Raw genomic sequence first — 25,797 nt, 5'->3', positions numbered from 1 at the left:
AGCACGTACTGTACAGTACATGAGCCTCAACACATTGTTTTTCATTAGTATGCAGTACATACACTCGTGCTTATCATACAGTCTTTGTCAAAACAACCTTAAACATTTTTCTCTGTTAATGTTTAATTTTTATCAAGGTTATGGAGGAAACTGTGCATATGTGTTATAAATACATGTATATATTAGTACAGTAAGTCAAGATTTACTGGTAACTTATGTTTAAAGAAATGTATTTATAGGGGTTGTTTTCACCCTGGTCTCTACCAATCATGTGTGGTGAGCGTTCTGGCGCACTTTGGCTGCCATCACATCATCCAGGTGGGGCTGCACATTGGTGGTGGTGGAGGGGAGTCCCCATTACCTGTAAGCATTTTGAGTAGAGTTTCCAGAAAAGCGCTATATAAGTATAAGGAATTATTATTATAGCCTCAGTATCCCATAGCATACAGTGTATATAACGCACTCATGCACATTGCTGGATTTTGGTTACTTGAAAATCAATTTAAGTGCGGTAATTTTTACATTAAGTTCCTCTTTTATTCAACACCATCAGTGCAAAATGAATTACAGCAGGGTGACTTACAGTATATGCAGGTGGTCCCCATTATATGACTAAAATGGTGTTTTGGTGGGATGGGGACAAAATTTCAATGCCCGTGTCTGATCTCTTCTGTAGTACTTGAGTGATAAAATAAGCAGATACAGTATATCGGTATTATTGTTATGGAATGGACAGCAAACATTTCTTTTCTTTTTTTAGTTCAGAATACCACATTAAAACACCTAAAACTAAGATGTTATTAGTGAAAGGTGATTCAGTAACAGGACATTTTTTCTAGTGATGATCATCATGCAGTTAGTGGTAAAATGCACAAGCACAAAATGCACAAGACGAATATTTAAAATAACACTATCACTATTGAGATTGACAGTGCTCAGGTTATTTTCTAACATATCAAAGATGGGATAAGATGTCTAAATTGGAAATATTAAGAATCTCGTTCACAGAAGTACTGTAAGTACATGTGTAGGATATTCATACCTTGTCGGTGTCTACTAATACTATGATTAAGAAGTCATCAGTTAATGTCAGAATTACATGCACTTCATTGAGATTTGTTATCTTCAATTTATTGAATCTGTCAAGAAGTTCAGAAGAAACAGCCTCTCCATATATTTGCAAAAAAAACGGTTTCCAATGCTTTCCGATTTCAACTTCAATTTTAATTTTATTTTGTTGCATTCCACATTTCAGGCAGGGCTCATTTGAACAGCAGATTAATATTTTATATTGTGCAAAGATAGTTGAGCAAAAAATCATCTGCTGGACTGGAGTAGAGTCACCTATTAGATGTGGGTAATAGTTACTGAAGTGCCATAGAATTGTTTTACAAAGTTTCCGTTTCAATCATGAATAAATACCCTAATACTTTGGGACAGGATGACAATGTCTGCAACCACACAGGGTGTATTGAACTGACAAAGTAAAATTAAAGGTTAAAATTGTTCTTGTTCCAACCCAGAAAAGCTTCTATTTGAAAGACGTGCTACAGAAAAGCATTGATTTTTGTTGACAGACTTTGAAGTCTTTTTGGTGGAGTCTGGGGGAAGACACAGCTGAATTAAAGAGTAGCTTCAGGTACAAATGCCTAAGGTAACAGTCTAAGAAGAATTCTGTGCAAAGTCATGCTGTGCCTTTGGGTATCTAAATTATTTGTCATTTGTTTTTCTTGAGGCAAGTTAATGGCGCAGAGCATCCACCCAGACTGCACAGATCCCACCTTTAATGGCACAGGGAAAAATGCGGATTTTAAAAATGACCTGAAAAGTAAATTGTGTGAAATAAAGACCACAAAGTACATGAGTATTCGAGACAATATATATTTGAAACACCTTTTGGTTGATTGCCAAGCATTTTCAAAATGCATTTTGAAACTAAAAGACGTGCTGACAGGTAATTGTACTGATCAATTATAACATCCTTCGAAAAAAGGGGAAACCTGTGCTGTACTTTGCATTCCATTTTTTATTTGAAAGTGAACATTTATTGACTATCTTTATAAAGTCAATGTAAACATTTGTACAGTATTTTCCAGATGTTATTTCATGGTTACGCAGTTTAATGACAAGTGTAGCTGTAGCATTGATGGTCCTTTTGAAAGAAAATTTCAAACTTCTAATAAACTGTTCTACTGTATGTGCATCATTGAAGAAGCAAATTTTATAGCCCATTGAGGATGGAGACAATTCATGTCTTTATTTCCATCTATAGTATTAGATTGCTTTTCTCCATTATATTCAATTCCATTCTTTTTTTCACAGACTGTCAAGGTCACTTGAAATGTATAGACTTATTTCAAGGTTTGCAAAGAGACTGAAATTGAATTAAATTGGAAACAGGTTTACAATCCAAAAAAATCCAAAAAGAATTGCTAACTTTTAGCCAGCTTTTGATGTTGTCGGCCATGACCGAGACTACAATGTGTGCATGTATGTTTATGGCTTTGAAATTTCCATCTTCCTAATTACTGTGTTACAGTATCTCTGTGCTTGGGAATAAGTCTTACTTTGAAAACGCATGTTGTACAGTAGCTCCTTAATATGTAGTGAGAAGTACTTTGAGAAATTCTTGCAATTTGCTAATCATAGATACAGTATGTTGACATGCATTACTGATCACTTCCTGTAGAGACTGTGCTCATATTGTACACATTAACCAAGAGACTATGTAAATGTCTGAAGTGTTCCCTTGTGCTGTTCATCATCTACATTTGGAAACTCTGGACTGATTAATACTGTTAGCACCAAACATGATTAAATCTAAGACAACAGTTTACAGTATATGACTTTGTCAACTTACTGTATTGTTAAGCTTAATCTAAGGCGTGTTATGAGTTGTGCATAAAGTTTATATATGCTTTTGTGACACACAGGGGGTGGTGTACTTTAGCAGTGTTCTTTTACTTGGCAGGTAAAAATAAAATAGACTAGCACAGCTGTCAGGTTCAAAATCAGCGTTCTTTACAGTGTGGGTAAAACAATCAAATTTGCAAAACAGCAGCGAAAGCTCAGCTCTTCTTTGAGCTTCTGTCTTCTTTAGCTCCTCTCTATCAATAACTGGGTAGCTAAGCTGTTTATTGGTTTTCACAATAAGGTCTTTCTCTGCGACCCTTTCAACAAGCTTCTGAAGTGTAATCTCTCTCCAAGAGCCTTCCCTAAGCTTCAAGTCTCTCTCGGAGACTCCTCACAAAACCCTTCCAAAACAATCTTCTCTAGGCTTATTTTTTGCTCAGTGACTCTTCAATGCAAAATAAATTCACATGTCCATGGGTCAAGTGCACCTGTTGTTCTGTTAGCACCTTCTCCCTCTGCTCTCCTGCAGTACAGTGGCTCTACTCTCTCTCTTGGTTTTTCATTCACCACCTGACCAGTTATCTTCTCCTAGCTGGTCAGGTGACAGAGGGTGGCAGGTCCAGAAAACATAGTTCAGACCAAATCTTCCACTCTGGACTTTCCATCCCCATTACAATATACAGTATTTTGCTGATGCATTGACAGTTCTGTACTGTACATTTTACTCACCTCGTGTTGGAAATGCAAAGAATATGTATGAAAAACAACAATCTGTACTGTATTTATAGAATGATCTCTGGCAACTTAAATGTACCGTATTGTACTGTACAGTATGTTTTACATTAAAGAGATAAATATCTGAGAAACTAACTTGGAGGTACAGACCTGTATTTTGAGGTAGTTGACAAGGGCAGCACAAATGTTATTTCTAACCTCAAAATGATTTGTGTCCTTGCTAATTGTTTTTAATAGAAGAAATGAAGTGACCCAGCACTGACCAACTGATGTGCTGCAGTTTCCCTGGGATAATGTCTAAACCTGATTTTGAATTCAGAAGGAAGAAGAATGTCAGGCTGTTAAAGATTATGTAGTAGTTTATTTACTCAGATACAAGTATCTCTGTTTGTTGGAACTTTATTTGATGAATTACAGGATTTTATATTGTAAATGGGGAATACAGACTGCCACACTCTTCAGTGTGGTAATTAAAAGCATTTCCAACACTGCTGTTTGTGTGCAAATTGTTTTGTCTTGTGACAATATAACTCAAAGGTTTTTTACATCAGGACTGACTCTTAATATCAACAACTAGAACAGCTTTCTGCTTTTGAATAATGAATAATGCGGTAGATGAAGACATGAAAACCGATAGAAAAAAAAAGATTGTATTAGAAAATTATTACTACTCTGCAGTGTATAATACAGTATCCATGTTGGCACTGTTACGTGGCCAGCAAATCAGAAGCAACACATGTGCACTCACAAAACAGTGATGCCACCTGGCTCCAGACCTGCACTAGACTTGGGGATACCAGTAACTCACTAATAAGGTCAGGGTAATATGGACAGTGCAGTGTAGAGCAGCATTTAATTATGGATGGAGAAGGCAGAGCAATAGTTATTACTTTATACAGTCTTACTAAATCATGTATATGTTCAGTCTCTCAAAGTCAAGGTACCCAAAATATGCAATCTTAATAACCTATCCCAGTGTTGTGATCACGGTTACCATTCGTAAGTCTACATCTCCTATAGGCAGTGTTACTGTAGATACAGTTTCCTTTGTTTTTATGTGAAATCGTACAAAACTTAAAAGTACTGTTTGGCCCTTAAAAAAGTGAAAAAACTTTATTGTGTCTCAGTCGATCTTAAAATCACGAAATCTTGTTTTTTTTTCTATTTTCCTCAGACATGTTCTCTTTGTTTCTTGAACACTGTAATAAATGTTTGTCTACTTTTCCAAAGAGGCAATTGTGAGGTTCACTCAGACCTGTACATATAGGTTTGTTGTGTTCCAGCTTCGAGAATTGTACTAGTCTTCAAGGCTTTTAGAGCAAGGCCATTTCTGTGGCAGTTTTATTACATCAAAAGCATCATTTTAATGCCCGATACTTTGTAAACTTCAGAATATAAAACACGTTTAAAGCCTGAAGTCATAAGAATGTAAACTACAGTATATTCTAAATGGTGTAATATGTTGAGTCTCAGAGGCATATTTCAGGTACTAAAGGCAATGTGTATTTTGACAAGTAATACAGATAAAAACATTTCAAATACATTTGTCCATCGTTTTCAGGCATTATAGAAAACAAATGAGCTCAACACACAGGTTTCCTGACAAGGAACCTTAAATACCATTGTTCAGGAAGAAAAGAGAGTATAAATTCTAATCTTGCATTCCAAATCAGTAGTTATAATAAAGTGGCAAGCAGGTGTATCCAAAGGCTTTTACAATTGCAAAAACATTCCTTTTATCAGTCAGCATCACTTCATATTGTATTGCATGTCCACTAGAACTATTTGGTTTTGCACATATTATAATGCTCGTTTCCCATTTGGCAAAGCTGTGTTGTAGATTTCTTGTGTCTCTTATTTGGATGAAATAATTATTTTTATGTTCAGTTAGTTCCGTTCATCACATGTCAGTTTCTAAAAGCACATGTTTCTGATGTCGTGCTCAGAGCTGCAGCCAGCAAGTAAAAGTAAAAAAGTCTAAACTTCAGAGCTGTCATTTTGTTTATAATTGCAGAATGGAAAAATAAGATTTCTTCACAAAGCAAGATGGTTGATGCCCTAGTGCCCTTTTGTTTTGATGTTGATATACTGTATGGCCTGGTGCTGTTCAAAGTTTGTTACTGCCACAGTGACTTTAATATTTTGTGACACTGTGCCTTTGAAACTGCTTGTGGTTTTAAAATTATTATTAATACTTAGCTTGCCTGAAACGTTAATTATGTTAACTGTAATGCGTTATGATTACATCCTATAAGAACAATGCTGAGCAGATAAGGTGTCAAAGATGTGGTGAAAGCAGCTGTCTCTCCATCAGGATTCCAGTCTAAGGTGATACCAGATGACAGGGCTCTCAAGAAATTTCTTTTTCTTGAGAAATTCTCCAGATCAAATGTCAATTGTTAAATGACATTGTGTAATGAAGATCATTCTCCATGCAGATTGGGGGCGTAACGACAGCCCTGTTATTCATGGTTCCAGCCACCTGCGTATCCTGAATGTAATGAGCTGCAGAAGAAAGTCTTCCCCTGCACAAACCAGTGCACCCAGACACTTCCATTTTGACTTTCTGTCCTTAGTGCTGTAGACGCGTAGGAGGCTATAAACACCATTTTCATAACACTTCAAATGCAATTCTAATGATATATTTTGTTTAGAAAGCTCCATATTACAGCATTATAATTGATGTGATTTAAAACTGAAGAGAGTACTGTACGTGTTAAGTAAAAGAAGCATCACTTACAAGTTCTTCACATCCTGAACTTGAGGATGAAGAGTGTGAGGTTTTACCTTACTCACATGACATCCAGGATCTTCCTGTGGCTTCACTGTGCTTTACTATACTGGGTCATGGGAATACCATGCTAAATGTGTCACCGTAAAAGGAACACCATGGTGTTCTCTTGGTTCAGTGTAATACAGTGTAGTGAAACTAGGACACTGCAGTAAATTCGTGGTAAAACAGTAAAAGTGTAAAACGTCTATGGTAAATATACCATGGTAAAGGACAGTAGTAAGGAGAGCCTTGTGTACTCTCTCCTCTAATACCCTTAGGAGGGCCACTTGGCCTTACAGAAGAGTTAGCTGCAACTTCAGGAGTGACATACAGTATGTCTTGGGGTGAGACCCAAGAGCCCCCATTTGGCAAGCTAAAGATACTGACTCCAGCAGCCTAACTGGTCTTTTTGTGAGCGTACTGAGGAAACCCCAGCCATGTCTGACTAATGACTGACTAAGACCAGCAGTGTCTGAACCACAGGGGCTCTGTCAGAGTGAGCACCTTAATTCAGTGAGCCAATCTGAAGCCCTTCTGAAATGTTTTTCAGTGATATGCAACAAGCATGTGGGACCACTAGTTCAGTTTGGAAGGATGAAAGAGGCTTCAATGAAAGACCTGTTACACATAAAGAGCTAGTTTAAACACCTGCCTATTACATTTTTGATTGTCCTGTTCAAATTAAGGGTACAGTTTGTCTTATTTTTTCGGGTTTTCGAATTTACAACGAGAAAGAAAATAGAAAGATTTCAGCTGAAAATCCATAACTTTAAATTTCCTTTAGCACAAATAGCACAAACCAGTTTGAAACCTTTCTGACCAAAACATTCATTAAAACCTGATCCATCTTGATCGTTTCCTTGATACCAGTTGATATTTCATTATTAATGAGAGCCACTGAAGCTTTGATGGAAGGATTGTGAAAGTGATATTTCACTGCAGCCTTAATGACATTTTCAAGCTAATTATTTTAGCAGTCAGAATGCTAATACAGTCACCTTTGGCCAACACATGAATATATAAGTAACTTTATTAAGCACAGTAAAGATTACCGAGTAAGAAAGATCTTTTCTCCCTCATATAATGGACTGTTGGCATCAAGTGCTGTCTTATTACTCAACATATAACATGTTGTTAGGGTGTTGATTTGTTTGTCATCGATCATGGGAAATTTTCAGTTTAAACGATATCTACAGCATAATCTTTCCTGCATTTGCATCTGATTAAGTGACTTATCTAGTTCCAGTTGTCATTGTAATACCTCTTTCATAAATTATAAATAAGGAGTCTTAAACTGATGCGGCATTTCTGGCTTATCAGAAACGTTATATTATTCGCAGTGAAGTGCTTTAAAACCAGCTTTGATTTTGATGCTCTTGGAGCATGTCCAAAATATTTTATGAAGGTCCTTGAACTCACTGAGAGATTCTCGGTATTTCTCTTTCCAAGATAATACTGTTAGAGGCAGACTAGTATTGCTGCTGCTTAGGGCTGAAAAGATATACAGTACATGTCAAAGCACAAAAAAGAAGGCTGGCAGTCTATATTTGCTCATTCACTAAAACATGTCACAAAGTTTGATCTCTTAATATCATATTATTATATGTAGATATGTATAGGGGTCTTTCTATACATCTCTGTGTATATACTGTATATTGTATATATGAGCAATGAACATTTTTGCCTATATTCCAAGCTTCCAAGCATTTGTCTGGCTTTAATTCATTCTTTGCTTGCATTATAAAACTGTTGCTTTCATATGTTGGTTTAAATTAATATGGCAGGGAAATGAAAAATGTAGTCTTGCTTTCTGTGTTCGCTATTTAGAATAATCTTTTAAATATTAAATCCTGTTAGGTTTAATGATTTTATGTCTGTCAAGGTGTTATTGTCTCTCAGAATTGACATTTTGTTCCTAAGTTGTATGAGTTTGCAAAACCATAACTGTGATTTTATGTATTATAGATCTATCAACAAATTCCGACTATTCTCATTTAACCATTCTGTATTTTTACAGATATCCCCTGCAGATAAATTAATATTTTGTGGGACCCCTTGCTTAGAAAATTTTCTCTTTCACTGCAGTTGTCTGAAATGATTTATCTAATTAAATCTTTCTTTCTATATAATATTTCCCTTTTTATTTACCTTTTTAACCCTAGGCTGACAAACACGAGCATTACTGTCTATCTTTATAAAATAAAGAACGGGTTTAAAAAAATTATAACCTTTGCTCATTGGGATTTAAACATGAATGTTGCTGTTTCTCACTCTGCAAGATTTTTCACAATGTAAATCTGTCATATTTGAAGCTATCTATTTTCAGAGCTGTCAGTCATTTTCATGCAGATCCTTGACCTAAAAATGCTGGTTCCAGTGTAAATGTGCCAGTGGTACACTTCAGTGAGGTCAAGGGTATTTTGTTTTTTTATTTTAAGTAATTTCTGTTGATTTAACATATTTGCCAAGGACCCAACTTATAGTAGGTACCTGTTTAAGAGTAAGATGTTATCACACACATGAAGTTGAGAGACTGGAAATGCAGTATGTTTGTAGAATGAGCAGATTCAGAGCAAGTGTAAAATGAGATCCCATGAGCCAGCTAGTGTAGGTGTACTGTAGATTCAGTAGTTTCAGACATATTTCCCTTGCTTTCCCAAGGTATTGAGGAAGAGGGTTTTAAATATTTTTGTGTTTAACTTACTTGGCCAAAGGGGTGATACCTGCGGATGTCAGCTAGCCCCCTCAATACTGTAAGCTAAGGGGCTGCTGCAGTGGCGGCTGTATGGGGAAGGTGGAGGATTCCTGAGCAGCAATCGCAGGGGAGTAATTCCTGATTCGTGCTCTTAGTGAGCAGTGGGTGATTGTCTGGTAGAATCTGGAGCCCAGCCCAGCAACCTACAGGCACAAGGCGAGGTAGACCAGTCTGTCACGGGGCACATGCACTCAGAGCAGGGCCACATTTACAGAAGACAGTTAGCTTGTCTTTGGAGCACCTGGAGGAAACCCATGCGAACGGGGGTAGAACTTACAAAGTCCAAGCGGATAGAAAGCCAGAAACTGAACCCAGGGTCCCAGAGCTGCAAGGCAGGAATTCTAACCACTGCAACACTGTGGTGCTCTAATAGGGTGATCTTAAAGCAAAATACTCTTCTGTAAGGAGCTCTTAATATACAGAAATTGGAATCCCTTTCTTTTTTTACACGGAGATATGGCCAAAAAAAGAAATTCAAAACTCCCACACACACAAAAATGAATTGTGATTGTACTTTAAATAAATATAGCCATCTACTGACTTATGGGCTGTTATGGAATTTTGAAAAAAGGAAACAAAGTGGAGTAATTCATTTCAATCCATGTTTTTAATTTAAATGTAATTATTTGCGCACCATGCCTTTAGTATGAGGACTGTGATACCGGACGTGATAGCATTGCATAGAGTCATATTTGTCATAAATAATTAAATTGAATTCTAGAAAACAAGAGAGTCGCATTCATTCGCTCCTCTAAGTGCACCTTTAGATATAATTCAATAAATACAAATCTACAGAAACATTATATCCTCTGAAATTGCAGTTGAAGCCTATATAGCCAGAGCAATTGAGAGGCCTCTGAAGGTTTCCTTTCTTTCCTGGGGAATCAATCAAAGACAACACATGGCAATATGCGTTCAGCAACAGAATGCATCATCACGGTTAAGGTCAGGTATCTCTTTGATGTCTGCAGGCAAATAGTTACTGACCTTCACATGTTGGGGGATGAAGAATCCACAAAAAGTTGAACTTACTACTTTCTGCTGTGTTGTTAATTATTAACACGTTTAAGGACACCCTGCCAAGAAGAGAATGCAGATGTATCTTGCCACCCAAACCTGTGGAACAAGTGGTTTGGGAGGCTACTGTGTGGTTTGGGAGGCCCACTGGCCTCTTCATGAAATGGAGAGGGAAAAACTTTCAATGTGTCCTGCATTAATGTGGTACTGTTAGCTGGTTGTGAGGAGGAACCCTTTCCTGAGGGCACACCACAGAAGGAGGCAGCTCTGGTTTTTCAAATAAAACTACAGATTTAACCGATATCTAGTTGTCCAGTGAAATGAAGAGTGAGGTTTTGGGACGTCCTCTTCGGTGTTTATATTTAAAAAAAAACCCATGGAGGTTATGTTGAGAAAATACTCACATCCACTGTGAAATATTGGTGGATGGGAGGAGTCCGTTATGCTTTATTATGTGGTAGTTTTATAGCTACGGGTCCTGGAGCTATTATAAAGATAGGGGAAATCATGAACTGCAACAAGGGCATTTGGTAAAAAACACCTGGTTCTTTCTGCAAGAAGCTTTGGCATGGCCAAAATTGGGCATTCCACAAAGACAATGATTCAAAGCAGACATCCAGATTGACAAAGGGATGGTAAATTGCAGACACAATAAATGTTCTCAACTTGCAGTCAGAATCTCCAGACCGAGTTCAATTTTACAATTGTTATTGTAACTCAAGGTGACACTTCACTAATGGAAAATTGAGAGTCAGAAGGACTTCTACACAAGGGAATGTTCATAATGCCAAAACCTCACAGAACACATACTGTACAGCATAGGAGCTGTCTAGTCAAGGTAATCTCTGCCAGGGGAGGATTTACAAAATATTGTACTAACTACTAGGGTGTACGGTAAATAAATGTGACACTCATGTTATTCGGGACTTTTTATGACAACTGCCTCTACAGTATGTCCTGTACAAAAACTATTAAGCATTGGATAGTAAACATTATGTAAAATGTTTATTTTGTTATTTGATGTTTATTAGTTCTATTCCATTAAGGGTAAGAGTTAATTTGATGGACACTGTATTGTACCTGTTTTTGTTTGTACCTGAAAATTTGTTTTTGTTTTGTTTAGTCAGTTTGTTGCAAAAGTAGTGTGTAGTTTCATGCCTAGTAAAAGAGAGGTGGACTGCTGAGTCAGGTTTTATGCAGAAATTTAGCAACTGAGAAATATATAATAACACAGGTGATTTAACTACTTATCCTAACAATTAGTATGAGTAAGTAATCAAAGTGAAATCCCTCAAGGAACACACATGATCTAAATATTGTACATTATTTACCGAAAAAACATCCCAAATGCAACAAGTACTTTCTATCCCAATTATTAGTTAAACAAAGCAGACTGAATAACATTTTTGAATATGACATTATAGACATTGTGATTAATGTATAAAACACACAGAGCTCATGCCCCACTTTTGAACTGCTCAGTTCCTTCTTAGTATAAAGTGACTACAACTGTGACGACATATGAATAGTAATAAATGTCCAGTGGTGAATTTGCATGAGCACAGGTAATGCTTGCATGAATAAAAGTCTCACAGGCTTGCTGGTTTTAATTTACATTCATTTATTTGGCTGAAGCTTTTAACCAAACCCTCTTACATTTTCACTCATTTATACAGCTGTGCACTTTACCGGAACAATTCAGGTGAAGTGCCTTGCTGAAGCATGCAACAGCATCGCCTCACCTGGGACACCAGTGCAGCACTGTCAAGCAGCTGCCCTTAATTAATTAATACATGTATATCAGTGAGATTAATGATTAATTAATTGCAAGAGTTTGCAAAAACATAAGTGCATATTTTCTGGGAATGTGGCTTGCAGGAATATTGCAAAGGGAATTTGCAAGGCTATTTGGTATCCAATTGTCCCTCATCACACTTGACAGGAAGCTCCTTTCATTAAACTGGACCCAGTGAATTTTCACTGGGCTTCATGGATCACATGCTAAACCTCAGTGCAGTTACTTGAGAGAAGAGAATTGCCGCTACAGTAGCTTAGTGTTACCAGGGCACATGAATGGAGTCAAGGCAAACAGCCCCAATTTGAATATTAGTGTGGAGTAAGTGTATGTGTGGAGTTTCCACTGAATCATGTACTGTGTCTCAGCTGGCAAAGGTAGAGTGGAGCACATGTACTTTACATAGAAAGTACCTTTTAAAGTCCACTGAGGTGTCTTATGGGGACTAACACTGATTTCCTTACTTCAATATAATAGCTGGAAGGAATGTTCTGACCATCTGCAGGGGAGAGCATATTGTTGAGATAATTCCACTGCAGAGCTGATTACGTTGTGCTAATTACATTTTGAGACCAGTTTTGAGACCGTAATGCCCTTTCCAATGCAGATGAGGTCAATTAAGACCTTCTGCGTCAATTTTAGAGTACTGTTTTCTGCAAGCCTGCTACTGTACAGTATATCAATCCATGCCTCGTTATGTACAGTACATGGTTGGGTTTGAGCTTAGGTTTTTAAGCTAAGAATATTGTCATGCTACATAATTGGACCATGTGAGCCATAGCACACACCAGCTTTTAAAACAGTGAAGCTACTGTAAATGAAATATGAGCAAGCCTTCTCTTCAGAATGCCAGAGTAAACAACTTGTTAACAACTTGTTAACTGCTAAAATCTAGAGAAATGAAAATACATTTACTACTTTCTTCTTGTCAATAAAATTAAAAAATACACATATGGTAGACATATACAGTACTGCAGTAGATTCAAGTTCTCTTCATATTTTATACTTTTTTATATCTTAATGTATTAATTAGATTTAAGTTATTTTAAATAAATCTGTATTTTGTTAAGGAATAATCAATATTTCAATGGAGCTACAGTATGTTCTTCTTTGAACCACAGCATCCTGAGGGCACCTATTCTGATCCTTAATGGAAAGCAGACACATCAACCATGTGGTTAGAATAATCCTTTACGTCACAGTTTTCCACTCTGCAATTATGCAGCTGTGTCTGGGGGTGTGTTCTTTATTTTGTGAAATTTTCAGCTTTTGAAATTTGTGCATTGCACCTTTGCGTCCGATTCCATATTAATATGTTTCTGAAATCCATATGATAAAGTTTAATAATGTTGTAGATACTGTAGTAGTCCCAAGAGACACACAAGCTCTTTTCTATTGGTGCTGTTCTTGTTTTTTTATTCTCTATTACAGTTTCCATTGTTTGAGAAATGATTTTAAAAAAGCGTGCATAGCCTGTGATACTGTAGGTGAATGACTCCATTTGTAAAAAAAAAGACATTTTATTATGCCGGTTATTGCACAGAAGACAGCTAGTCTGTTGGCCCTCTCTTGGGAAATTATTGTTTTTTGATTCCCAGGTTCTCTATGAGACAGTTTTCAAAACACTTGTTTCTTAATACTGCAGACATGTGATTCTTCTGCTTAGATTTGAATTTGAATTCCAAGTGGCATCGTGTTTGAATTCTAGGCACGTTAGTGTACGTTTTACTTAAAATAATTTTCTTTTGTAGGGAAAAATATTGTAAAGCATACAGTGTTCTCTTCATGGTGTTCTGGAGTTGTGATGCTGGCACCCAAGCCAGTGTTTACATCTCTGACGTACCCTGCCATTGTAGTGTGAAACAGACCTGCTAAGGATTTACGGTTCTGAGGAAGAAGTTCGGTCTGTGTGATCCTGGGGCCTTTAGTCTTTCTTTTCAGAGCTTTCCTCTGTAATACTGTCAGGTGAGCAGTGTGCAAAGCAATCTCATAATGAGGGAAATTGTCTTTTGAGAGCCATGCCAGCCCTCAGAAGACAAAAGGCTAATAGATAATTTTCTCATCCTTTTAGCACCCTGAAAAATAATGCCTTCTAGGGAAATCACACTGAAGAGTGTATGTAATAAACCAAATGATCATCGACTAGTGCTCATTATATCTTGCAGGCTGACCTATACTTTGTAATCAATTCACTTGTAAATCCATGGCTCGATTATTATATGTTTCTTCCTAATATACTGTACATATAATTTTGGAGTGTTGGGACATAACAGGCTCTTTCATATATACTGATTGCGGGACACCTTTCGGGTTATTCATAAAAATGGCCAGTATGTCTGTTTTACCCCATTGACAGACCCCGGCAGCTCTTTCTGATCTCATTCATAAAACCCTTGTCCGAATAAATAACATGATAGTCATGTTGTACTCATGCTAGGGGTCACGGAAGGTTAAAGGCAAGTGTCAAAGAACCCAACAGAAGTCAGTATGAAATGTGTGTCCGTGTTTGTTGATTGTAAAGCTTGTGTGGTAGTAATGAGTTGTGGTAATGTAATTAATATGAAAGAGAAAGGAAGCTATAATTCTTCACTCAAGAATTCGTATTCTAAGAGAGGAGCTTACTCAAAAAACATAAATCATCAGGAGAATCTCTAAGGTGAAAAAACTTGCCATTGTCACATGAGTTAGCCATAACTCCTGTATCCTTGTTAACACTTTTATGTATTTTAAGGCATACACAGGTGAAAAATGTACTTGACACCACATTACAGTAAAGATTCCCAGAATGTAATCCCAAACTGTACTGTAATTTGTAGCAAAGTAATAGAGAGCAGGTGTAAGCACAATAATACAGTACATACCCTAATGCTCCAAGACTTTTTGTTTCTTTTCTCCTGCTTAAAGTTTAATTTTGTATAGTTTTATTTCATGGTCAGAAGCTAGGAAGTAATTATTTTGTAACTTCAAAGACTTGGCTGAAAGATTTGGTAAATCCCGTTTCTGCTGATAACAGCCTCTGTCAAATTGGGTTGCACCATCAGAAATAAAAATCCCTCCCCTTGTATCGCCACAGTACTTTGGTGACACAATGCCATATAAACATATGTATTAAATTACAGTAACACTGAGTAAAAAAAAAAAGTTTGTTAGAGATCAATACAGTGGCCACGCGAGAAGTGAATAAAATGTTAAACAGTATTGTCTTTTATCACAGTAATGCAGCTGCCATTACATTAATAAGAGATGGCCACAACTTTATCCCCATGGGAAAACAAACACTAGTTTTTATGATTGCCCCTCTTTGACCACTCTCTAAGAAAGAAGCAGTGCTGTGTTGAAACATTTAGTGTTGGAAAGCGGTGGTAAGTATATCAGTGTCATGTGTTGTGGCCCATGCCATAATGTCACTCTTGGTCAGCTGTTGTGTGCTATTGCAACCCATATATGTACTGTATAGTACAGCCCATGGGCCAGCCTGCTGCAGGGAGCTGCAGTGTTTTAAGGGAGAGGATGTTTATTGCTTCTGTACTAGGCCTGGAATTTGAAACATCTAGGGGCCTCCAGCAGATGAACGATCTTTGGCATCAGTGGCTTTTTCTGCTTGCTGAAAACCCGGATCAGTCCTCCCCTTTTCCTGTGATACTTACTGTACTCAAAGACCAGCTCCTCCTCAGATGTTACACAGAGGAGCCTCGAGTGGAGCTACAGTAACAGCTGCAACTTTCTTGAGGCTCCAGGGCTGGAGTCAGGGTGCAGGCATCGTCACGCTCCACGGTGAAAACCACAGCTGAAGACTTTTTAAAAGTGTCGCCCGCTTCTTGTCAGCGGTTTTTACTGTATCTGTATTTCAAATTTTGGAGCCTGTGCAAGCTCTTCCCGTTTCCAAATGCTTTGTTGTGAGGATGAAGTGGACGAGTTGTGTAAGTACAGTTTCTGAACATGCTGAAAAGTTTTGTGTCATGTCTGAAGAATCTGTTATATTTTGGATTTCACTGATGGATGCTTTTTAAAAAAACGTTTTAAACAGTACTGATGATTTTTGAGGCATTTCAAATTTTTGAATGAACATAATGTACACTTCTGAAATGACAGATATTCATACACTTATTCAGTTATTATTTCAGAAGGCTGTATAAATTAATGGATTTTTCAGCTACAGAAGCTGTACTGGCAGGGAATGTGACAAAACTGAATGACACAATTATTAATCAAACACTTTCGTCCTTTATTTAACTGCCTCTTTGAAACTTGTGATTGTAAAATGTTATTATATGTTTAGGATAAATATTAAACGTATATCACTTTTCTTTCTGATGTTACAGGCTTAACGATATACTATAGGTAACTGTATTTTGTTTTTTGAATGGGAGTACTTCTGGCTTGAAGTTTAAGGACGTCAGTAAATGATGTGAACTCCACTGTGTTTTCTAAAAAGCACAAACATGAAGTGCAAAAAGGATTTCAACTTTGAAACCTCCTTGGAACTAAAATAAACTATAATATAAAAATGCGTACAAGTCCTTGATGGATGTATTCTATGCCTAACATTTTACCTCTCACTTTAATTCAGAAGGAAAGGCAATATTTTTTTAAGAAAAGAAAGCCTTAGCAACAGTGTTTTAGCATAGACAGTCAGGGACAGTAGAGGGCTAAACTGCTCTTCTCCTGTGATGCACCTAGCTGTATCCATGGTGACACACCTTCTCTAGCTTTGGCCTTTTATTGCTGTCTCACCATGTACTGCTCCACTGGTCCTTCCTGATAATGCTGATAGACTAGCTGAAAAGTAATTGACAGATGAAACATTGGTTTGTGATGTGAAATCCTTTGGGAATAATTTATAAAAGCAGAGCATGCTGCTTCCAACCCTGTTTGGTATCAAGTCAAAGTGATTTTTAGCAAAGAGTCTACTTCCATTTGTGCTTGTGCAGTTCTGCCATGTTTTTTGTACAAAATCAGCTTCTTTTTAAATAATGTTGTGTCAGAGGAGTAGGCAAAGCCCTGAGGTTTAACATAAGCAAATGAAAAAATAAACACAGAGACATACAGTAATGTTCCAGAGCCAGAACGTGGAAGAAAATAATCAAAATGTTCTCTTAAAAAGACAAAAAGTTGATTGCAGACATAATGTTTTGTACATCGATTGTTATTTCAGATCTATTTTGTCCTAATTTAATTCTAAACTACGCAATGTGAATAGTTATATTACAATAATTGATTATTATTATTGTTAAAAATATTGATGACATGCAGATTGAAATACATGACTTTTAAGCTTAAATAAGTATTTCCTTTGAATGAACAGGGGTCATCCAAGGCAAACAGCAGACACGTGTACAGGACACGTTCTAGTTAGTTAAAAACCTATGACTGTAAGACTGTCAGACTGCACAGGTTTTTATGTTTCTTCTGTATTATTTATCAGAGAAGAGTTCCAGTTGCATTAAAGGGATGATATTTTCATAGTGTTCCTGTCAAAACAATTTGTGTGAATAGAAGATACTTTTTTTGCATGGAAATATATTTAACATTCAGAGGTTAGTGAGAGGTGAAATACTCTATGTGGCTTTACAGAACATCAGGATATGAAAATAGCTAGTGATTCTAGGATTTAAAATTCAGGTCCTTAGTATTAAAATTGAACATCTTCAAATGTAGCATTTGCCATAAAAGTATGTAGTTTAAGTGTAAAGTTAATGTATATCTATCATATTTAAATTAAAATATACAGTACAGTACAGATTATGCTTAAAAGGGGAATAAAGTCATTATAAAGACCTACTAAACATCTCTTGGTCAAACTGTGCTTAAAGGATCAATGAAATAATTTTATTTTTGATCATCTCACTGAATTCTAAAAAGTATCATATACAATGTACTGTATATTTGAAGCATGTATAACATGGAAACATTCAATAATGTATAAATTCAAATAAATTGAATATATAATTATATATATGCTTATATATAAACTGTATTTATATGGAGTTATAAGAAACTTAAAAATGCAGATAACATAATGTAAAACATATTTTAAGAGTATTTCTATATGCACAGCTTCAAACGGACTTTTCGCAACAAATTGACGTGCATTTAAAAACACATTCGAAAATTATTTTTTCTGTTCTAGTAGGTTAGAATTCTCTAATTAACATAAAGGCCAAACAAAGCATCCTTAGGTTAAAATGAAAACAAAATAAAACAAAAAAACAGTTCTGACAGCTCCCTCACATTGATAATGCTGATTCAGTCACCTAATTGAATTTGTAAGTATTGTGTTCTAAAGGTTACATAATGGGGACACCGTACTAGAGACGTCAAGTAGCTATTTTTTTCTCCCACTTGTTCTGTGAGATATGTGAGTGCAAAAAGCATTTTGAAATGATGGGAATTTGCCTTTCTCTTGAAAGCAGTTTTTATCCAATGTGCAGAGGAATGTAGGTAATGGAGGCGTTTTAGCTATTCCAGACATACAGGGCATGTTAAGGGAATGTAATATCACAAAGAACAAGAAATAAAAAAAATGTGCCATGATGGGGAGATTAGTGACCTTGATTCATTTGTTACTCCCAACATTTAATTTTTTCCCCCAATGCGGTTGAATTGAAAGGTAAGATTACTCACACAGACTCCCTGTTGGCCTTGGATGCTGTGTCTTTTCTGTCAATGCAGCTGACTCTGACTTGAATTTAGTAATTTTTTTTATGCCATGAAGTTCAAGAGCTCCAGTGTGGGAAAATAAAAAGTCCCTTTCCTTTATTGAATCTAGTTTTCCTGGGAACTTTTTTTTTTCTTTCGTATTGGGAATTGCTGACTCCAGTGGCTGCTGCTAATATTGATTAAACTGTGTTTACTATACTACTGCAGATGTGCAGTAAGCAAATCAAACAGGAAGGCATATTTTTCACATTACATTTGCCAAAATTTTTACCAGAGCACTGAGGTCAGTAAGTAAAATGTGGTCTCCGGGTGACGTTTTGTTTGTATTTGCTATGTGCCAGGATGTGGGGTGTGGAAGGGTGTTTTGGAGGCCATGTAGGGATATACAGTAGTTAAACCTATTCCTGAGTACAATGATTGTGAGTTACCAGGGGAATATATTAGAGATTTTTGTTTGCCATGAGGCAGACAAAAAGGTCAAAGACCACGAGCTTCTGAAGAAAAAAAATACAATTATTCATGGCCCACAGGCAGCTAAAAAGGATTAGTACACACATGGTTATATATAGTCTGGCAGGCAAAGTGCAATGAAATATTTCCTGTTTAGGAGAGTTGATTCCATAAAATATGTGTTTTTGAAAGCTACCATCAACAGCAACAGCATTTTGATTCAAGACTGATTTCTAATCCTATCATTTTCTGTCCATTCAGGGGGCAAGGTAAAAATGATTTACTTTAATGTAGTTTTAAATTTAGCAAAGTAGCTAAAAGAATAATATCTTTAATTGACTTCATGGTTCAATGGATACATTTCATGTAATGCTTTCTGTATCTTGGCCTATATTGTACCAACAGTACATGGCTTACTGTCATTGTAATGTACCACTATAAAGACAAATGGCAAGATTACTAACCACAAATACTTGCATTAATCACTCCTTCGTTGTCTATTTGATTTTTATTCTAGTGGTTTATTGCAGGACGCAAACATAAAAAATCCTGAAAATTACTGTTGTTTGAACATTAGAAAGGTTTTTCATGAATATTAGAGTTCTGTTCCTAGAGAGAATAATAGCAGACTCTATTTCACACAGCATGGGGCCAGGAACAGAGCAGGTTACAAGTGTGTACACTTGGCCTCTATCCAGTTTTTCAGGGACAGGTTCTTGATTTAAAACTTTATGTCCTTGCTTTCTTCCTAAATTCTGTGTTCAATGTCCTGAATCACACACTACCTGAAAGTACCATCGGTTCCAGTACCAGAATTACTCCAAGGTTCATAACTGACTATGAACATTGACAGATCAATCTGCTTCTTTTGAGGCTATTTACAAGCATACAGTAGATTTACAAACCCTCAGACTTCCACTATATTAGGTGAGAGTAAGATCCAAAAGTCCTTGTGATCCCGCAATTACTGTTCATGAGGTGTGTGTTTTATTTTTTTAAATGCCTGGGTCACTCTTCAGGATTGTTTTAATCAATTATTTTTGTACATTTACCATTTTTATGTGTAAACTTTGACTACACTTAAAGTGTGTCATCTGCCTGTTTATTGAATGTGTTGGGTATCTGTCCTACAGGTAGAACAAAATGAATTGTGAGTGATCTTCATGAAAAACAGCAAATACTGTTTATATGTATAAAAATAAGACAAAGTTGGGAGTAGTGGCCTGGGCTCTGGACCTGAAAAACGTGAAAAGTAGACGATTCAGCTCTGATGACAGCACTGCAGTTGTACGCTTAAGCAAAGTATTTCACTGATAGCTTCAGCAAAATAACCAGCATGTATAAATGGATACAGATGTACTGCAAATCATATAAAAGTTTCAGCCAAATAATAATCAAAATTTACTGCATAGTAATTGTGCAATCTGGCTTATACGATATTTAAAACTGAAGTCATGTAGCATTTGCTTGAGAATGTCACTGATTTTACCACTGTGTTCCTTTGGTTCAGTGTTAAACTTTCCTCGAAGGAGTAACTTCCTGTCATAAGGTGCTTAAAGATGGGCTCTGTGTCTCCCGTGTATTTCAGTTCTTTGTTGAGAGGGGTTACGTCAGTGTCTGAAATCATTAGAGCCCATGTCTGTTCCCTCAGAGCACACAAATGTGACGGCATAGTTAGCTTGACCTTTGAATATGTTTAATCAAGTTTTGGTCCATGGTGATCATTTGTACTCTGATGCTAAGATTGATCTGCATACTGTCTCCCGCAATCAGCATTCTCTTGACATTTTCAGAATGTCCTTATTGTTGAATTGTTTGCCCCTGTAACCACATTTATTAGAATATTAGTTGTGCACCTTCCCAGGCAGTGCAAAGGTTTATTTTTTTTATTTGTTATATGGAGCTAAGACCTTTTCTTTCCTTAAATCCAATCTTGACTGATTACACTAGATTACTTCTGATGGTACATAACATGTACAGTACTTCTGAGGTATTGTGTTGACACTATAACAATAAATCCAACAGAATAGGAATAAGAAAGTGCAATTGTAAAATAACTGTAGTATGAGTAGACTTTACAGGAATCACTCTGAAAAGCTGTGTAATATTAGTGCTTCTAAACTACAGTAGTCATAAAACACAGTATTATATTTAAATGTCAGGGAGCATGACAAAATGTAAATCAAATTCCTGTACACAATAGAATCCCATATAAAAAACATATCTTTATATAAAATGTATGCCTGTGTTCGATGCATTATTGAATTATTTTTTGGGGGAAATAGTGCTTGCATTCACACATTTAGAGCAACTGAAATACTGTCAGCAGAAGCATTATCTTTATTCTGTCATAAACATGGAGGAAATTGAATGTAGTTCTGAATGACATACAGTATATTACAAAAAGAAACACATCAGTGGAAAATGCATGTTTTTCAGTATTTACAAAATTTCGGAATTTGTCTGAAATTCAGTGACAGAATTCATAGAAGGAAATGATGCCAACTACAACACAGTACTGGCTTGTATTGCCACATATCTCCAAATGTGCTACATATTTTCCAGGGAAGTACTGTATATGCTTCTACATTGTAATACTGGGTTAGAAAGCATTCTTGAAATTAGACAGAGGACCGAGGATCTTATCTGATCTGATTAGATCAGATAAGATCACTTTATTGGCCATATACAATTTCTTGCATTAGGAATTTGTCTTTTCGCAAACCCCAGCTTGCTCTCCATGAGACACACAGACAGGGAGAGAAGCTTGGGGTCAGAGCGCAGGGTCAGCCATTTATACGGAGCCCTTGGAGCAGCTGGAGTGAAGGGCTTTGTTCAGGGGTTCAACGGAGTAGGATTCCTCTGCCGGCCGCAGGATACGAATCGGCAACCTTCCAGCCACAGGCGCCACAACTGAAAGCCTGGGTATGTCCTGGCCTAATCTTTTATATTGTTGTTTGAGACCCCAAAACAATACTCAGCAGCTCACTCTTCTGCCATGTTAAATCTATCTGTGATGGATAGATAGACATATTCAACCATTCTGTCATATGTGCATATGCACTTGTGTATGAGACCTCAACGTTTTGGTGTGCTGTATTAAATTTTAAATGTGTTAATTAAGCTCAGTAATTGTAATGTTTAAACTGCCCTGGCTACTTTAATCTCTGATGGCGGCATTAACTGTGTAAAGACCGCACAGTGGTATTTGGGCTATTCAAAAGTTTCCCTAAAAGAAGATGACTGAAAAACTGCAAGCAGATGAAAATATTTGCTTATGGTACCGGACCTTTATAACATCTTTGAGTGAGCAAAGCATAATTGTGCGTATCTGGGGGTGCCTTGTACGCTGGTCCTTAAAGTGACATAAAAGACAAAAAACTAATCAACTGCATTTGATATGAACTTTACTAGGGAGATGGAGGAGGGATATTAAGAGGATTGTGCTGACTAATTACCAGAGAAGACCCTCTTATAAGAAATTTGCCTAGAGGTGAGAAAGATAACAGCATCCATTTACAACACCATGAGCTGTACTTAAATGGATTTTTTACCACTGCTTTAGGCAAGAAAAACATTCTATCTCCAAAACTAGATGATAGAAGCAATTTAAAAACAGGCCACAGAAGAAAATAAGTCTTTCCAAAAAAATTGGATATAGATATATTGAAAGGTAGGCTTCAAGCTCTTACCTCCTTATTATTGTGAAGTAATCCAGTTATGTTCCATGCAATGATTTGCATTAGTCTATTTGCCTTTAGCTTTGCACTCTATTGACACTTTCTGCCTCTCTGGAGGCAGGTACTGTAAGATAAAGCCCCATCAAAAGTGTGATGGCTTTCAATCATGCGTTGACAAGGCAGAACACAGGTGAGTGCTTCTTAAACAGAAAAGATTGTAATGTACAGACCTGGGGGGCATTTGTGAGTCCTTAGGTTAGACTTAGGGGCACATTGTTGCAGACTTCATTAATTTGCACCTATTTTGCCAGCTCCTATTTTGTATTTTAGATACAAATGAAGACATGAAGTCCATTTAGATGTTGGCATCTTCCATACATCTCAATCATTGAGTAATCAAAACTGTGTACCATGAAACTGTTTATTAACAAGAAAAGCATTAAAAATGGTTGCATGCATTCTTTATACTTTGTGTTAATACTGTCATGTTCATTCTGTTGCTTATTCAACCCTTAACTGCGAGGCATCAGAAAGATGATATTGTCTGAGCAGAGGGGAGCGTCTGTCTCTGTATGTTTGATTGCTGTAATCTCAGAGAGCTGTGGGACAGTGTAAGCAAGCCCCTCATTCAGTGCTGTTCCAGCTTCTTTAGCATGGAGCGCTGAAACACACCCGATTATCATTAAAATCACCATTCCAGTTACTGATGGACTGGAATGTGACAGTAAATGGCATCTGACACAAAACTCTGTGCCTGCCCCATCTCTTTACTGTCCTCCCCTCAGACATGTTACGAAGGCTTGTGTCAGCAGATACTATATAATGCATCATGTCTTCAGTAAAACTGCAATCTTCTTGATCACACAATTCTTTTGCCTTCAATACCAGGTGTAGCATCTGTCCAGGAATGCTGAATCAAAAATGGAAGTGAGCTTTTAATGAAATACTCAACTTGTACTGAAATTGTATTTTTTCTTTACCTCATGTGTATATTGAATGTTAAAAAGAGTCGAAACAAAGTCTGTTTTGCCTTTGCAAGATCATTCAGTGTTGGGCATATTTGTGCTCCTACAGTGTTTTTTTTAGAATACCACAGTTCTTTAATATTGGGAACCTACTGTACATAAATCACTTACGTTCCTATAGGGCTAAAGGCATCTCATTGTAATTATAGTTAAACTAGTTCTCTCCAAAACATTTTCTGAAGTTCCAGGAAGGTTGAATATATGTTTTTGAAATAGGTAATAAAGCTTTTGAATTTTTGTGAAGTGTCTTATTGCTGTCATTGTAATATTTTAGTGTTTTGGGCGGTTGTGTAATCTACTTAGTGTAACTCACATCCCAGGGTGTTAGAGATATTGTCTGAAAGTCTCCAGCAGCTTTGCAAAGTCTACAAATCCCACACAGTAGAGAGTTGTTTCTCTGTAGCCCTCAAATTCTGTCTCACTTCAGGGGATTAAAAATAAAAAAAGATAATGATGGAGTTTATGTCGTGCCTAAAGTGCTCTGCTTTTCCAAGCATTTTCCAGCATTGTTGCTGTCAATGAATTAAATAAATATACACACACACATATACAGTGAAATCCGCAACCTTGAATAAATTAAACCCTTTTGTGGTGGATTTCACACAGGAATTGTTGTAATGAGATAATTTAAGAAACTTCTTCAGTGATAAGAAAGTTCTTTTGCAGTTCTTTTTCTTTGTTTATGTCTACAGTGTTTCATATGCTTTTAAAGGGAATTATATTAGTTACCATAACAAATAATTTAAACTGCCTAGCTAAATTAGGAAAGTCAAAATTTGGTTCTAAAACATGAAGATCTTTCTAGTGGATCTCTATTTATATCCAAGAAAACCCCAAACCGCAATGACTCTTTCACAACATGTAGAATAGGGCTTTTGGAGAATATTGCACACTGCTGGGTAGTCATCTTTCAGAGAGGCCATGTGTTGTTGCATCTGGCAACACTTGAGTCCTATTTATCTCTTATCCTGGAAGTTTAGATACAGGAATGGAAAAAAAAAATGCTTGAGCAATTGATTCTTGAACATGTAAGGAATTCTCTCCAGAATCTAGAACAGCAAATGAGAGAAATGTTGTTTTTCTGTTATATTTGGTTTATGTTTTGAGACATAAAAAATAATACAATCTTGTTCACTATAAAGAACCTAGAACAGTGCTTAGAAAGCATACAATTTTCTGCTTACTTTAAGATTGCAAGTAATGTTGGCTTGATGCTTAGGCAAGTAAAAAAAAAACATCCACAAGATGGTACATTATACAGTAACATGGAAATATTTATGGCATAAATGTAAGGTTTCAAATAGAAGATGTGTGGTGTTCAGCTCCAGGTGCTCCTAGTTAATGGGAATAATTTAACTTGTAGCTGTAAACAGTCTTCTGCTATAGATGGCAGTTTTAACATTCACCATGAGAACATTATTCAGATGTCTTCAGCACAGTGGATAAAGGGGAGTATCCGTTATCCACTATGAATTTTTGCTGTCAAATAATTATTGTGGATTGCATATGTATATTTGTGAGAACCCAAAAGCAATTTCCAAAGTAAAAATACCCTGGAGTTAAAACCAAAATCATTTCATAATGATAGTGACACCAAATAACACTTTTCCCACCCCACTTTCTTCTGAAGAAATAGACATTTTATAATTCCACCATATTGGGCATGTTAGCTTTCTTTAATGTCAAATATTAAAATACATTTAACTTCCAGTTGAGTCAGGATTTTTGTTGTATCTTGGTGTCAAACCAAACTCATAAACCACTTCTGTGTAAACTAGTTGTCCTCTAACTTCACAATGGAGCATATTCTACTAAAGTGAAGCTCATCATCTAAATATAGCCTTGTTTAAAGTCACTTTGGTCTTCTGGGGTCTTCATCGTTGGCAGCGATTTGAGTTGACAGTTGAAATGAAGGACAAAATAGCAACAAGACCACAGTGGAAACCTTTCTAGTTTATTTAAGAATGTTACAAATACATAATGTATTATTTTTTGTAAATTGCTTTCTTTTAACATTGTGTTTTAGCAATTATTGCAATATCAGCTTTCTTAGT

The 25,797-nt window shown here is 36.5% G+C and overlaps 1 protein-coding gene across 9 annotated transcripts in view; it reads left to right on the top strand.

Annotated features, from left to right (window-relative positions):
* Positions 1-25,797, top strand: part of dmd (dystrophin) — a 721,300-nt gene that overhangs the window by 64,634 nt on the left and 630,869 nt on the right. The window contains exon 1 of one of the 9 annotated variants that reach the window (XM_088914980.1): positions 15,488-15,848. The exons of 7 other annotated variants lie outside the window; for them this stretch is intronic. In XM_088914980.1, coding sequence (XP_088771106.1) covers positions 15,815-15,848 — 34 coding nt within the window. In that variant the 5' untranslated portion in view covers positions 15,488-15,814. Of the gene's footprint in view, positions 1-15,487; positions 15,849-25,797 lie in introns of those variants that run through there. One more of the 9 variants, XM_088914985.1, reaches the window with a different exon arrangement.

Source organism: Atractosteus spatula, chromosome 4 (assembly GCF_055471065.1).
Source record: "Atractosteus spatula isolate fAtrSpa1 chromosome 4, fAtrSpa1.hap1, whole genome shotgun sequence".
Lineage (NCBI taxonomy): Eukaryota > Metazoa > Chordata > Actinopteri > Semionotiformes > Lepisosteidae > Atractosteus > Atractosteus spatula.
The sequence above is the reverse complement of the archived record's forward strand: the minus strand, read 5'-3'. Positions and strand labels throughout refer to the sequence as shown.